Below are 14,526 nucleotides of genomic sequence, written 5' to 3'. Positions count from 1 at the left end.
CACTAGGAATTAAGATGCATTCTTTGAAGCTATCAGTGACTTTTTTGTTGTTCCAAGATGACAAGTGAACTGCGTGGTTTGTATCTTGGTAACATTTATTACTATTTCAAGTTTGGTGAAAACCAGTCAATTATTTTAAGAGTTATCTCTGGGAAAACAGGTTGAAATAAATTTATGAAATGAGAATTGAGCAAATGGTAGTTCACCAAAGGAAAACAAAGTGCTGTTACCAGAACATGGAGCGCTAGAGGCCAGGCCAACAACAGCAGCAGGGTCTGTGCTGGTTCCTGTCCCTAATTTCTAGTTCAAAGCTCTCCTCCTAGAACTGATACCTCCCTCCTCTTGTTTTCCTTTTAATGTAACCAAACTGAAGCGAGTGTTTTTAAAGTAATTTATATGAACAACTATTTATTTATTTATTTATTTATTTTGAGACAGAGTCTCACTCCATTGCCCAGGCTGGAGTGCAGTGGCACGATCTCGGCTCACTGCAACCTCTGCCTCTTGGGCTCAAGTGATTCCCCTGCCTCAGCTTCTGAAGTAGCTGGAATTACAGACGTGCACCACCATGCCTGGCTAATTTTTGTATTTTTAGTAGAGATGGGGGTTTCACCATGCTGGCCAGGCTGGTCTCGAACTCCTGACTTCAAACGTGATCCACCTGCCTTGGCCTCCCAAAGTGCTGGGATTATAAGTGCGAACTACCAAGCCCAGCCAGCCATTTATTCTTCATGCTTTCTCAAAACAATTTGTGTTGCTTTGTTTAACCGCATAGGTCTCTTAAGCCAGCTTTTGATGATATATTTAATAAATATATTATTTTAGAGTATAATTTTAGCCTCCATTTTTGAGATTGTGTGGTTTAATTAAGAGTAAAGTTTAATATGTGTCTATTTATCCTAAGGTAGATAACACTGGCTTTATCCTAAACTTAACTTGGAGCCAAAAAAACAAAAACAAAAAACAGCCTAACTCACTATGCTTTAGGGCTGGAACTGTCCCCCACTCAAAGTCGTTAAACACTCAGGATATCTAAAATGAACTAGTCACTTCCCCTATAAAACCAGCTCCCCTTCTGATTACTATTTCTGAGAATGAGACTATCTTTTTTCCAGTCACTCAGCATCCCATGTTGACAGTTATCTCTGGCCCTTCTTTTAACTCCAACCTCAGTATCTAATCAGTCACTAGATTGGCTTTCCCTTCAAAGCTTCTCCCATAATCACCATTTCCTGTCCAGCCACCATAGTTCAAGCCCTTCTGACCTCATCCATGTATTTTAGAAGTAGCTGGTAAAATGCACACACATACCACACTCCCCCATGCTCTCACCGCCACCATGGCCTACCTGTGCCCTTCTCCGCCTTACCTTACATGGAGTCGCTGCTCAAAGTTTGTCAATGGGCCAGGTGCGGTAGCTCACGCTTGTAATCCCAGCACTTTGGGAGGCCGAGGCGGGCGGATCACTTGAGGTCAGGAGTTCAAGACCAGCCTGGCCAATATGATGAAATCCCCTCTCTACTAAAAATACAAAAAGTAGCCAGGCATAGTGGCATGTGCCTGTACTCCCAGCTACTTGGGAGGTGGAGGCAGGAGAATAGCTTGAACCGAGGAGGCAGAGTAAGTTATAGTGAGTCAAGATCCCGCCAACGTATTTCAGCAACCTGGGCAACAGACCTAGACTCTATCATAAAAACAAACAAAAAAACTAGAGCAAAAGTCCCTAACCTTGAACCTATGCATAAACCGCAGAAGTCAGTGGACTTCTTGAAATTATTGAACACATTTGAATATGTAAACTTATGTGAATTTTTCTGAAGAGTGGAAGCTTACAGTCTTCATCAAATTCTTATTTTAAAAAAAACGGATGAATTTCAAACCTCTTAGCCTTCCATATAAGATCGCAGGGTACCTTTCTATCTTTATTTCCCACAGTTCCACTAAAATAACTTCCTCTTCAAGACAAGCTATTCTACTTATTGTTGCAAATCATATTTGCTGTTTCTCATTAATTCTTTCCTTCTTTCATTATATATCGTTGTCACACCTAGAAAATTCTCCTCAATTATGACAGCCTGAATACCTGCCATTCATGGGGCTCAGTTCCAATGCTATTTCTTCAATGAAATGAACTTTCTGTGGAAACTTCAACTAAAAGGAGGGAGCCACTCCTCTGAATTCCTCCGCACTCACGTTTGACAGGAAACAAGTGCCAAATGTGAGAAATAGGTGCTATTTGAGTGCCACAAGGGGAGCAATTATTTCCAACCATGGGAGCCGAAGAAAATTTCTAAAAACTAGAATAATGCTGAACTGAGCCTTTTGAAATAATCAATGTTGTGGTTTTAAAAGGAGGGAGGGCATTTCTGACCGAGAAAACATTGCTAACACAGAAAGATTGGAAAACCAAAAGCTGTTTTGCAAACAATTTATGTAAGTGAAAATCGTGGCACGTGGGAAGGAAGACAGCAGAATACAAAAGGCTTGAAAGTTAGTCACATTCAGATTTTGCAAGGTCATGAATACCATGGTAGGGAGGTTAGACATTATGCTATAACTAATGGAGCCATCTACAGGTTTTGAGTAGGGAATGATACAATTAAGTCCCTATTTCAGAAAGATAAACCTAGCAGCTGTTCGAATTTGTCCAGGAAAAGACTTGAGACTTGGAAACTATAATGAGATCACTGCTAATCATGAAAAAAGGAGATGTTGAAAACGTGAGTACAGTCTATAGAAAGGAAAGCATGAATCCCACAGGCTCAGCAGAGATGGAAAATAGAAGAAGTGGTAACAGGTTGGATGTGGGAGGTGAGAAAGGGAGAGATGTAAAAGATGGTTCCAAGATTTCTAGGCTGGAAAACTTGTGGCTGACTGGTAATGCCATTGAGGGAAAAGATAATTAATTCTGTTTTAGATACATTGAATTTAGACACATTGAACTGAAGCAAGTCCAAAATAGTAAGGAGAAGATGGAATGACAATCTAGAGTTTAGGAAATTTAGGGAGTCTAGATGTAGATTTGAAAGAATCTTTTACATAGAGACTGTTAGCGGTTAAAACTGCAGACAGAGACAGAGAGGGCACGTGTGCTTGTGAGGTTGATTTTATGAACATATCATCTAAGGCAGCAGAATGTATAAACCCAACAGGACAGGCAGTATTTCTGTTCAATTATTATGTCTATACAAATCTCTTGGAAATATGTGCCTCTAGCTGTACCCTCTCCTAAAATGAATCCAGTCTTCAATTGCTCAGTTATTCACTAGACTTCTCAACATCAATATGTCCAAGATCAAACTCCCCTTCCCTGCCTCCTTCAAATTCACCCTATTCCAGGATGCACTTTGGCCTCAGGGCATCACCATTCTTTCTCTCCAAGCCTAGTCATCTTTGACTTTTTGCTTTTCTCCCTCTTCAGCTCCAGTCCTCCAGATTCACACTGGTGATGTGTCTAAATCTTGCCCCTCCTTTCTACTGCCTGTATCTTGCCTAAGTGCAGACATTAATTATTTTTTATTTTTTCTAGAACAATTATAATGCCTTTTTACTGTCCCCCGCACTCATCACTTCCCTCCACCCCTCTCATCCTACTGCTTATAATTAAATGTAAAAATATATTTTAAGCACTTAGCACAGGGCCAGGTTTACAATACTCAATACATGAATACTACTTTTAACTGTGGTTTCAGATTTAAAAGTACCCTTGTAAAAGAATGTTTCTTATCTTTGTCATTTTCCCCCACTTTCAAAATTTCTTTTCTTTCTTTTCAGTGCAGGAATAGGTAGAACGGGGTGTTTTATTGCTACATCCATTGGCTGTCGACAGTTGAAAGAAGAAGGAGTTGTGGATGCACTAAGCATTGTCTGTCAGCTTCGTATGGATAGGTGAGTGTCGCAGAGGCTTGCCTTCAGAGCACTGCTGTCATTCACAGCCTGATCTCATCAGCCTGACTTCACACATAAACATCCCAGGCTCCAAGGTCCTGTCTCTCTATAGAGATACTTGTAAACTGCTTAAGTATATGCATTATATTAAAAAGCCTTTTTTTCTCTCTTTTTTGAGACAAGGTCTTGATCTGTCACCCAGGCCGGAGTGCAGCGATGCAATCTCAGCTCCCTGCAGCCTCAAATTCCTGGGCTCAAGCAATCCTTGCACCTCAGCCCCCGCATGTAGCTAGGTCTACAGGTGTGTGCCACGCCTGGCTACTTTTTTTAGTTTTTTGTGGAGATGGGGTCTTGTTATATTACTCAGGTTGTTCTTGAACTCTTGACTGCAAGTGACTCTCCCACTTGGGCTTCCCAAAGTGCTGAGATTACAGGCGTGAGCCACCATACCTGGCCTGAAGTTATTTATTTATTTATTATTTTTTTGAGACAGGGTCTCACTTTGTCACCCAAGCTGTAGTGCAGTGGTGTGATTATGGCTCACTACAGCCTAGAATTCCTGGGCTCATGTGGTCCTCCTACCTCATCCCCCTAAGTAGCCGGGACTACAGGCGAGCGCCACCACACATGGCTAATTTTTTTTTATAGAGACAAGGTCTCACTGTGTTGCCCAGGTTGGTCTAGAATGGCTGGGCTCAAGGGATCCTCCTTCCTTGGCCTCCCAAAGTGCTGGGATTATAGGTGAGAGCCACTGCACCTGGCCCCCAAAGTTATTTTTTAATGTTTTTATTAAATTGTGACAAAATACACATGGCAAAATTTATCATCCTAACCACTTGTAAGTGGACAATTTATTAGGGTTAAGTACATTCACATTGTTGTACAACCAATCTCTGGAGTTCTTTTCATGTTGAAAAACTCAGTACCCATTTAAAAAACTCCCCATTCCTCCCTCAGCCCAACTGGTAACTGCCATTCTATTTTCTGTCTCTGTAAGTTTAAACGTTCTAGGCACCTTTTATGTAAGTGGAGTCATACAGTATTCGTCTGTTTGTGGCTGGCTTATTTCACTTAGCATAATATCCTCAAGGTTCATCCATGTTGTAGCATGTGTCAGAATTTCCTTCCTTTTTAAGGCTGAATAATATTCCATTTTAGGCCACATGTTTTGTTTATCCATTCATCCATTGATGAACGCTTGAGTTGCGTCCATATTTTGACTATTGCGAATACTGCTGCTATGAACATGGGTATATGCAAATATCTGTTCAAGACCCTGTTTTCAATTCTTTTGAGTATACACCCAAAAAGTGGGATTGGTGGCTCATATGGAATTCTATTTTTAGTTTTTTGAGGAAACCACCATAGTGTTTTCTGCAGTGGCTGCACCATTTTACATTCCCATCAACAACACACGAGGGTTCCAGTTTCTCCACATCTTCGCTGACACTTTATTTTCTGCTTTGCTTTTTTGGATAGTAGCCATTCTTATGAGGGTGAGACGGAAGAGTCATTTTTATAGAGATACGGTTTGATCACCTTTGTTATAACCTCTGTTCATTTTGAAAACAAGATAAACAGGAAACTTCTCTTCTTCCTTAATCCACAACTAAGCCTGCCTGGGTAAATGGACGATTGAGTTAGTGGTGGAGAAACTGAACAGATGCTGCTTCAGAAAAGGCACAAAATGATAAGCAGCAGGCGTCTCTACTCAGTAATTCAGTGTACTACAGTGGAACAAGAGTTGTTGGCTAGGTGTGGTGGCTCTTGCCTGTAATCCCAGCACTTTGGCAGGCCGAAGCAGGAGGATCCCTTGAGTTCAGGAGTTTGCGACCAGCCTGAGCAACAAAGTGAGACCCTGTCTCTAAAAACAAACAACAAACAGCAAATGTTTACTAATCACCTCATATGCCTTAGGCATTGGTCTAGGTGCTGCAAATACAGCATTAAACAAGGATTTTCCGCTCTCTGAGAATTTATATGCTAGCAGAAAAAGATAATAAGCAAAATATACCAAGATAATTTCACACAGAAATAAATGCTGTGAAGTAATAAAACAAAGAGGGACACAGGCATTGAGTCCCTTGAGCTTTAGCCCTATGACCTAGAGTTTTCTAAAAAGGTAAAATTATACACTAACCTTTCTTTTTTTCCTGGAGACAGCCTCGCTGTGTTGCCCAAGCTGCAGTGCAGTGGCGTGATCATGGCCCACTGTAGCCTCGACCTCCTGGGACTACAAGCGTGTGCTACACTCAGCTGATTTTTGTATTTTTTGTAGAGACGGGGTTTTGCCATGTTGCCCAGGCCAGTCTTGAACTCCTGGACTCACACAGTCCTCACGTCTTGGCCTCCCAAAGTGCTGGGATTGTAGGTATAAGCCACTATGCCAGGCCATATAATTACCTTTCAAGATTTCTTTTCCAACAAATATGCTTTGAGCACTATGTACTGTGTCCTGGGATTTCAATAAAAAAGACAAGAAGATTATTCTGAAAAATGAGATAATATATATAAAGCACTTGGAATAGGGTCTGGCACATAGGAAGCCCTCAATAAATGTTTATTATGTTATTATCATCTTTATTATTATTAAAATTATCTGTGAAGTTTCTCTTATCTCTAAAAAAAAAAGAAATTCAAATTTCCCTGTCCAGATTAGTTTTTCCCTTCCCATCCATTGCCTCCTTTTAAACAGTAGCCTCTAAGTCTTTGTAAGTGTATCTTCCCTCTTTGTTTTCTACTACCTTTGGTATCTTCCCTCTTTTTTTTCTACTATGTTTGTTTGTTTCTTTCTCATTTTCCCTTTCTGTTAGCCTGTAAACTCTAGAAGCACTTCATCATGGCGGTTAACATTCTGGGCTCTGGAAAAAGATTGCCTGCCTGAGTTTACATCCCGGCTTCTACCATTTTTTGGTTGTACAACCTTGAGCAAGTTACCGTTCTTCTCCCTGCTTCCATGAGTTTTCTCATTTGGAAAATTGGAGTAATAGTCGTATATATTTTCTATTGTTATTGTAAGGATGAAAAGGTATGACCTATGTGAAATGCGTGGTATGTAATAAGCATTCAATCAAGTTTCCACAGTTGTTATCACTATACATAGCAAGGAAGCTAAACATGTGCCTGTAAACTGGAAATAGTAATATATACCTCACAGGACTTCAGTCACATTTGCATGACATTAAACCTGCAATGTATTTAGTAGAACACTCAGCCTACATTGCTTATCTTGTCTTTACCCCCCAACCCCACTTCCCTCTTACCACACCCCACATGTAACTGCTTCCAAAAATATTTTCTTTTTGTACATAAAAAAGATCAGTTCCAATTATCCCTTCTCCTCTTAAAATTGCTGTCTTAATCTCCTGAAATTCCTTTGCCTTCCATGCCGTGTAGTCCACCTCAGCTGGAATAGGATCAGTTTTCACTTCAAATTTTGGAGCCTGTCTTCTCACAGGAAAGGGGCCCTACCTCTGAGGGGGAGAAGCAGCACTCAGTCAGTCAGAGCTGCTCCCACTTTGACTTTCATCTGTCCTGATCTGTGCTTCTGTAAACAAGGCTGCCACCTGAGACCCCCAAGTCACCTGGGGACTCTAGTTCATATCACAGAGTCCTGTGTTCTTGTTTAATGCCAGAATTCCATGCATGCCAAACACATGTGTGGATCTAAAGTGACTCCAAACCAAGTTGGCCTCCAACAACACCTGTTCTGATCCTATTTGGAAGAACGTGCTAAAAAACAGGCTTGGTTTGCTCTTTTTCTTGGCTCTTGTTATGTTACCGTTAATTCTTGCCTGCTCACCCTCCCATCTCCCACCTCCCCTGCCCGCTTTCGTAGCCTGACCTCCACCTTGGATTCCCAGTCACATTCCCCTTTCAGGTCTAACAAATTGTCCTCTGGTTTTAAATGGAATTACAAATGCATTTTTTTTTAACCACATCACAATGCCTCCTCTATCTGTTCCTTCCTTCCTAAAGCAAATGGTCAGAAACTTTAGCCTTGGCCTTCCGTCACCACCAAGGTCTTCCCACAGGTCTTGTCTTTTCACTTCTGATAGGATCTTGAAAACAGATCCAACTTCTCTGCTCGGAAGCCTATAGGCACCCAGCCCCCTTGGGTTTGAATGACTGCCAATATATGCATCAAAATCATTCTGATTTCTTCATCAAGACCCTTTCTGCATTCTTTCTGAGCAGCTGTTTCTGTTGTTTATGAAACAGATCCTCTCCTTGAACCTTCCTTTGAAAGGTCTTTCCTTCACCTCCTTCCTTCACAGGATCAACATACGTTTTCCTTTTCTTGTCTCTTCCTTCTGTTGTAGACTCTTCTAGTTATTATGAAAAGCAAAACAGAAAACCTATCCCTTTCCTTTCACCTCATCTTGCTTCTTTTTCTCCATCATTCTTGCTTCTTGTTCCAGTCCTTCAGCATTTTCCTATTATACCTCATTTTTAAAATTCCAATTTGTGGCTAACTGCTGCCATTAACCGTGTTTTTGGCTCATGCCGGTAAAGGGAAAACTGGTCTCAGCCAATCCAAATGTCTACCCTTATGCATTTGCAGCGTATCTTTCTTCATCACTTATTCAAACCTTGTCCACAAATTCTGATTTTCCTGGCTATCCTTACCTTCAGCTCTGAATCTGTCTTCAGAGATTCCAGAATGCACTATTCAACATACAGAAATGTATTTAATCATGGACTCTTCACCACTGTCTTCAAAGCACATGACTTATTTAACTCCAAAAATAAACCCAAGTGAAGGAAAAGAAGCATCTCTTGGCCTCATTTTTTTTAAAGAGGAACCAAAGATTTCGAGATATCAAGTAACTAGTCCGAAGTCAAGTAGCTTGGGAAGTAACAAAATGGACCTATTGGAATCTGAGACATTTACCTGATCTCTAATTATTTCTTTGATTTTTATCAATCTTATAGATAAAAGTAAATAGGCTTTTGGAATATGTTTATTGTAAAACTTCTTGACAAAAACATATCTCTTTGATAATACTCTGCCAATTTAAATAAATGAGCCCAGGAGTTTGAGGCCACCCTGGGCAACATAGCAAAACTCCACTTCTTAAAAACAAAATGCAATGACAACAGGACACCATAATTTTTAAAACAGTTTTTAGTATAAATGAGAGCTGCTTTATGAATAGATGGAGTGACATTGTCAGCAACTGCCTTAAGAGTACAATTTGAGGGACAAAAAATTGCTGCTTCTTAAAATATCTATCTATGGAGGATGCTAAAATGTATAGCAAATGTCTGAAATACTGCTAGTAAAGAGCTAATCTTGGATGGATTCTTTTAAAAGAATCATCCTTTTCTAAAGTTTATTGAACCTGGGGATGGGAGATGGGGTAACACTTTATGTCTTCTAAGCTATTAACGCTTCAATCTAAACAAGGTGATCTGTTCTTTTCAGTGTGGTAGCTGGAGAGAGTGTAACTCCTGGCATTAGGAATACATTCAGAACTTGGCTTTTGATGAAGGGAAATTGAAGAGAGGGCTTCAGATGCTGGACACGCCATGGTGAGGTCCTTTGATCAAGGAGACTGTTAGACAAGCTCATGGCTTGTCTTGGGAAAGCAAGAGGCACTAAGACAGAGCCAAAGAGAGCTCCAAGGGACACTTTGGGCAGGACCAGCTACATAATTTGTGAGGCCCAGTATAAAATGAAAATGTGGCATCTGTTGATTAAAAAGTATCAAATACTTCAAGACAGTGACAGCAAAGCATTAACCCAAGGGCAGGGTCCTTCTCAGCACAAGAAGGTGAGAGATGTATGACTGCACAGGTCACAATCCCTTGAAGCTAACCCTGTCTTAGGATATTTTTAGAATGGAATGAGTGTTTGTATTAGGTTGGTGCAAAAGTAATTGGGGTTTTTGCTATTACAATTATTTTTGCACCAACATAATAGATGGGCCTGCATCCTGTATTCTGTGGAACAGGCATCTGAGACCTCTGCTTAGAGTGGTGCTCCTGAATCCTGCATACATTCATTCATTTAACAGGCATCACCAGACATCTGCTACTGAGCATGAATCAGGCATCTGGGTGTAGAAAAATGGGTGTCTTAACCAGCTTTCCCGGTTTCCAAGATTGTCCTCCTCAGGGCATAGTTTAATTAACAATTATTTACTGAGAGCCTCCTAAGCCAAACCCTCTTGGTGGTGTTCAGGAGCAAAGTAGGTTCTTGACTAAGTTCGGGACACACACACACACACACACACACACACACACACACACACACACATATGTTTCTTTATTGTCACCCAGGCTGGAGTGCAGTGGCACGATCTCGGCCCACTGCAACCTCCGCCTCCCGGGTTCAAGTGATTATCCTGCCTCGGCCTCCCAAGTTGCTGGGATTACTCCCAGCTAACTTTTTTTATTTTTAGTAGAGGCAGTGTTTTACCATGTTGGCCAGGCTGGTCTCAAACTCCTGACCTCAGGTGATCTGCCCGCCTCGGGCTCCCAAAGTGCTGGGGCTGCAGGCATGAGCCGTGGCACCCAGCCCTACATTGTATTTCTTTGACGTCCTCTCCACTTGGAGATTCACAGTAAGCATTAATGCATTAAAAAATCTAAAATCTCCCAGTGTAGAAACTCCTTTACTTTTGTTTAAGCATTTTTTCACATTTATTTGACCACAGACGAATTTCCTCAAGAGCCATCTAAATGAGAGGGAAAGAAGTTGTAATAATAAAGGTAAGCTGTTCTTTCAGGAAGCTTTGTGGCGAAGAGAAGACTAGAGATGGGATAGTAATTTAAGCCCGAACCTGGACCACTAAAAACAGGAAAGGGGCCGGGCACGGTGTCTCAGGCCTGTAGTCCCAGCACTTTGTGGGGCTGAGGCAGGCGGATCACTTGAGGTCAGGAGTTCAAGACCAGCCTGGCCAACATGGTGAAACCCCATCTCTACTAAATACAAAAATTAGCCGGGCATGGTGGTGCACACCTGTAGTCCCAGCTACTCAGAAGACTGAGGCAGGAGAATCGCTGGGACCCAGGAGGCAGAGTTGTGGTGAGCCGACTTCACACCACTGCACTCCAGCCTGGGCGAGAGAGTGAGACTCTGTCTCCAAAAAACAAACGTGATAGGGAAGGAAGGGTGGAGCCAACTAATTAAAAGCAACTAACTAAGTGTAATAAGAGAGAGAAAAGACAGAGCCAATATATCAGAAGGCTGATATTTTGTATTTGGCAGAATACAAGCTTCACAGGCTTTTTTCTATCCTTTTCTACTCTTTTTAACAACCTCCAACCACCAGCAATGAAGGCTGCACACTGTGCATCTTATTTTTATAGTCTACCCCTCGTCACTTGTAGCTGCCTTCTCTGAGGAGTCCAGGTATGGCTAACAGCAACGAAAAAGACAAGACAGTGATTTGGATACTTGAAAATGGGGCTTCTTTCATGACCGATCAGTCAAGAGCTTGAACACTGGATAGGATTAAAATGTTGATTTCCACCACCACCACCCCCAAAATTACAATGCCTGGTCATTGTAATTCAACATGACAAGAACTAGCAATTTCTACTCAAGTCACAAATCTGCATTTTAGTAATAAATTCAAATGGTCTGGTTCAGAGACAAATGTGTTATGCTGAATAGATGTTTCCAGTATAACAACAATGACAAAACCATTTGGTGGATTCCTCATTCTCTGGCAAGACATTATTTTTATTGGCTTTGGGACAACTTCTATTAATAGATGCTCAGTTCTCATTGCAGATTCATGAGTCTGTGATTCTCCTTTTACTAATACTTTTGAGCATATTTTGAACTAAAATAAGATTTCTTTTTTTTTTTACCAAGTAGGAGTTCAAATTCAGTGCAAGGCACCCACGAATGTTTTATTTAGAAGGGCATTAATGGATCATCCCCTCATTTCCACTGCATTCACTTTTAATTAAAAGATGAAGTGGGTGGTATGGCAATTGCAACTGAACACTGTCTGGTAAGACTAGTAAAAGAATGAGATGCCAGACATCTCTGGACCAGATGTCAAGGAGCTTGGTGCCTGGCTCTGCCCCCTAATTTTCTATGTGACCATTTGTCCACTCTAGGCCTCTGTGTCTACCTAGTGAAAGGAGATGTGGGACATAACAGTGATCTCCAGCCTTTTCTGGTATAAAAGCCAGAAATATCTTACTATCAAGAGTAAGATATCTCATGGACCTCCACCTGATTGTTTTATTTTAATGCTTGCAAGTTAATATTCATTCTGTGACTCACACAAAGCTTAGGTGGATGTCAGGACTCCTTCAACAAGATGCTTTTCCATCCTGGAATTCAGTGATTGCAGAGTGACCAACTGACTTTCTGAGATCCCTCTCAGCTCTTGCTTTCTTTGAGTCTTTGAAGCTTTGTTTATGAGGAGAACAATGGGATAGCAGTAATAGTCATAACATTGGCCAAACATCTCCTAGGAAAAGGGTGGATTTTTTAAAAATCTAGCCTTAGGAATATATTGCCCAAAGTTTTCATTCTAAAGGAAGAATTCAAAACCAAAAAAGGGGAAATCTCCAGGCCACATGACCAATTTTGAAGTTTTTATAAAACACTCTGAACTGAACTTTCAATTTTGCTCAAATTAGATTGACTAAATTCTGGATTTTGGGGGTTCTGCTGTTGTTTTCTGGAGTGGGAGGCCTAAGTGGGTTACACACAAGATGAAGGGAGAGGAAGTTCACATTCTAATCTTGCCTTCAGCAATGACCCCAAACAAGTTGCTATATAAACCAGGAAAAATCGTTTATCTCTGATTATTTTAGTTTAGATTACTTATTAATATCTGAATATGATAAGTACAATAAACTGTCTGTTGGCCAGCATTGTTGCAAAAGGGATATTTTGCTCCATCACATTTTCCTATTAACAGGAGATTACCATATGTCTATAGGTCAACAAGTTTTAAAAAGTATAGTTGAAAAAAAGATCCATAATATTAGTACTAAACTGAACACACTGTAATCATTTTTTATTACTTAGAAAGCCCATATAATTCTTAAACCTTCTAATCTCAAATACCACTAAATTGTTCTAACTATACCAACTAGTTAAAAATACCAATTGCTATAAAGCTAAACCAACCAGTTTCACTGCATGTAGCTCTTGCTACAAAAGATTCATTTAGGCTTGTGTATGTCAAGGTTCTACAGTTTGAGATAGTGATTGAAGGTCATTTACACCTTTCTCATGAGAGATGCACTGTCTCAGTTTATTACTATAGATGATGTTTCTATTTTAACATCAGACAGTGCTTCACATGCACATAGATATTACAGAAGTATGACTAAGGAGCAATTCATGACCATCAGAAGACATCTAAGCAGGCAGGAAAGGAACATATTCCATTGCAGACTGACCTCAGATAACTTTTTCCTCATCGTTTTCCTTTTAATCCCATTGGCAACTAGACACTGGAAGAATTTTAAAACAGAACCTGGGAAGTTAAACATGTAAAATAATATCTGATTCCAAGGCCTTTTTTTTTTTTCCTCTTTTTTTCTTCCTGAGTAACAGGAAATTTTCTGTCTAATCCTTCTTTTTAAGAGTCAAGGATGGAATTTGTAGTTGCCTGTACATCCTTACCTTAGAGGGCTTAAATTGGAATGACATCCAAAGGCCTCACTTGTGGCTTCCCGCACAGGATAAAAAGATGCTTCCAATGTGCGTCATATCATTGTTTAAATGTTTTGATTAGTCACTTCAGTTCGATGATTTTCTTTTCTTTTTTAACTACAGCAATCTCAGAAGAATATATATGCCATCAATTTCCAAGGATAATATATGTCCCCAGCATATTTTTTGTTTCCAAAACCTGGTTATAATAATTTCAAAACTAAAGTTTCTGCTTGTTGGTCTAAGGTTTATCAACTGTAACCTTACATTTATCCATAGTTCTCTGCATTCCCAAATACTCACAGATTCCTCTAATTAATGAACTTCAAAGATTTCATTTGAAGATCAGGAATTCAGCATTTTGGTTTACTTATTTTAAGGACATTTGGAGATAAAGCCCTAGAAATTGGTGTGGATTTGCTTGACATTATAGTTCCTGAGATCATAACAAGAGGTCTACTTTGTAAAACATATTATGCCAACTGACTCTTCCAAGTGGTTGCCGGGACATTTTCCTTCTTCCTAGCTTGGAGTTAATTAAGTGTTAACTTGAGTGTTCAGAAGAAAACAGCTAAATTTCAGGGGGAAAAAATGGAACTCAAAATATGTTAGACTCATCAATTGAATTATTTGATGTGTGCTGATTTTTATGACCTACAGATACTTTAGAACACATCTATTTTGGAGAAGGTGTCTATGTTCAAAATTCCTGGTCAGAATTGGCCAAATTTACATTGAAGTTCTCCCTCCTTGATATGACATCTATATAAAGACATGGGAAATCCTCTGTCCAAGGGGCCAGACACACCTTGCAGCTGACCCCGGCTAAGCACAGCAGACGGTAGCCTCACTTGACTCATGCCCAAGCTATCAGAGCTTTACCCAGGAGGCACATTAACGTCCACACCTTTTGTTCTAAATTTACTGTACCAAACTTTACCAAAAGAATTCCAGATTTGAAAATAATAAAAAGCAAAGGAGCATAAGTTTCATTGTTAGCC

The 14,526-nt window shown here is 40.2% G+C and overlaps 1 protein-coding gene across 4 annotated transcripts in view; it reads left to right on the top strand.

The window, feature by feature from the left end:
- Window positions 1-14,526, top strand: part of PTPRR (protein tyrosine phosphatase receptor type R) — a 283,354-nt gene that overhangs the window by 260,877 nt on the left and 7,951 nt on the right. For 3 of the 4 annotated variants that reach the window (XM_008004011.3, XM_008004014.3, XM_073020948.1), the window contains one exon: window positions 3,775-3,888. In XM_008004011.3, coding sequence (XP_008002202.3) covers window positions 3,775-3,888 — 114 coding nt within the window. Of the gene's footprint in view, window positions 1-3,774; window positions 3,889-9,316; window positions 9,424-14,526 lie in introns of all 4 variants that reach the window. The other variant, XM_008004012.3, reaches the window with a different exon arrangement.

Source organism: Chlorocebus sabaeus, chromosome 11, assembly GCF_047675955.1.
Source record: "Chlorocebus sabaeus isolate Y175 chromosome 11, mChlSab1.0.hap1, whole genome shotgun sequence".
Taxonomy (NCBI): domain Eukaryota; kingdom Metazoa; phylum Chordata; class Mammalia; order Primates; family Cercopithecidae; genus Chlorocebus; species Chlorocebus sabaeus.
This window is presented reverse-complemented; position numbering and strand designations above follow the sequence as displayed.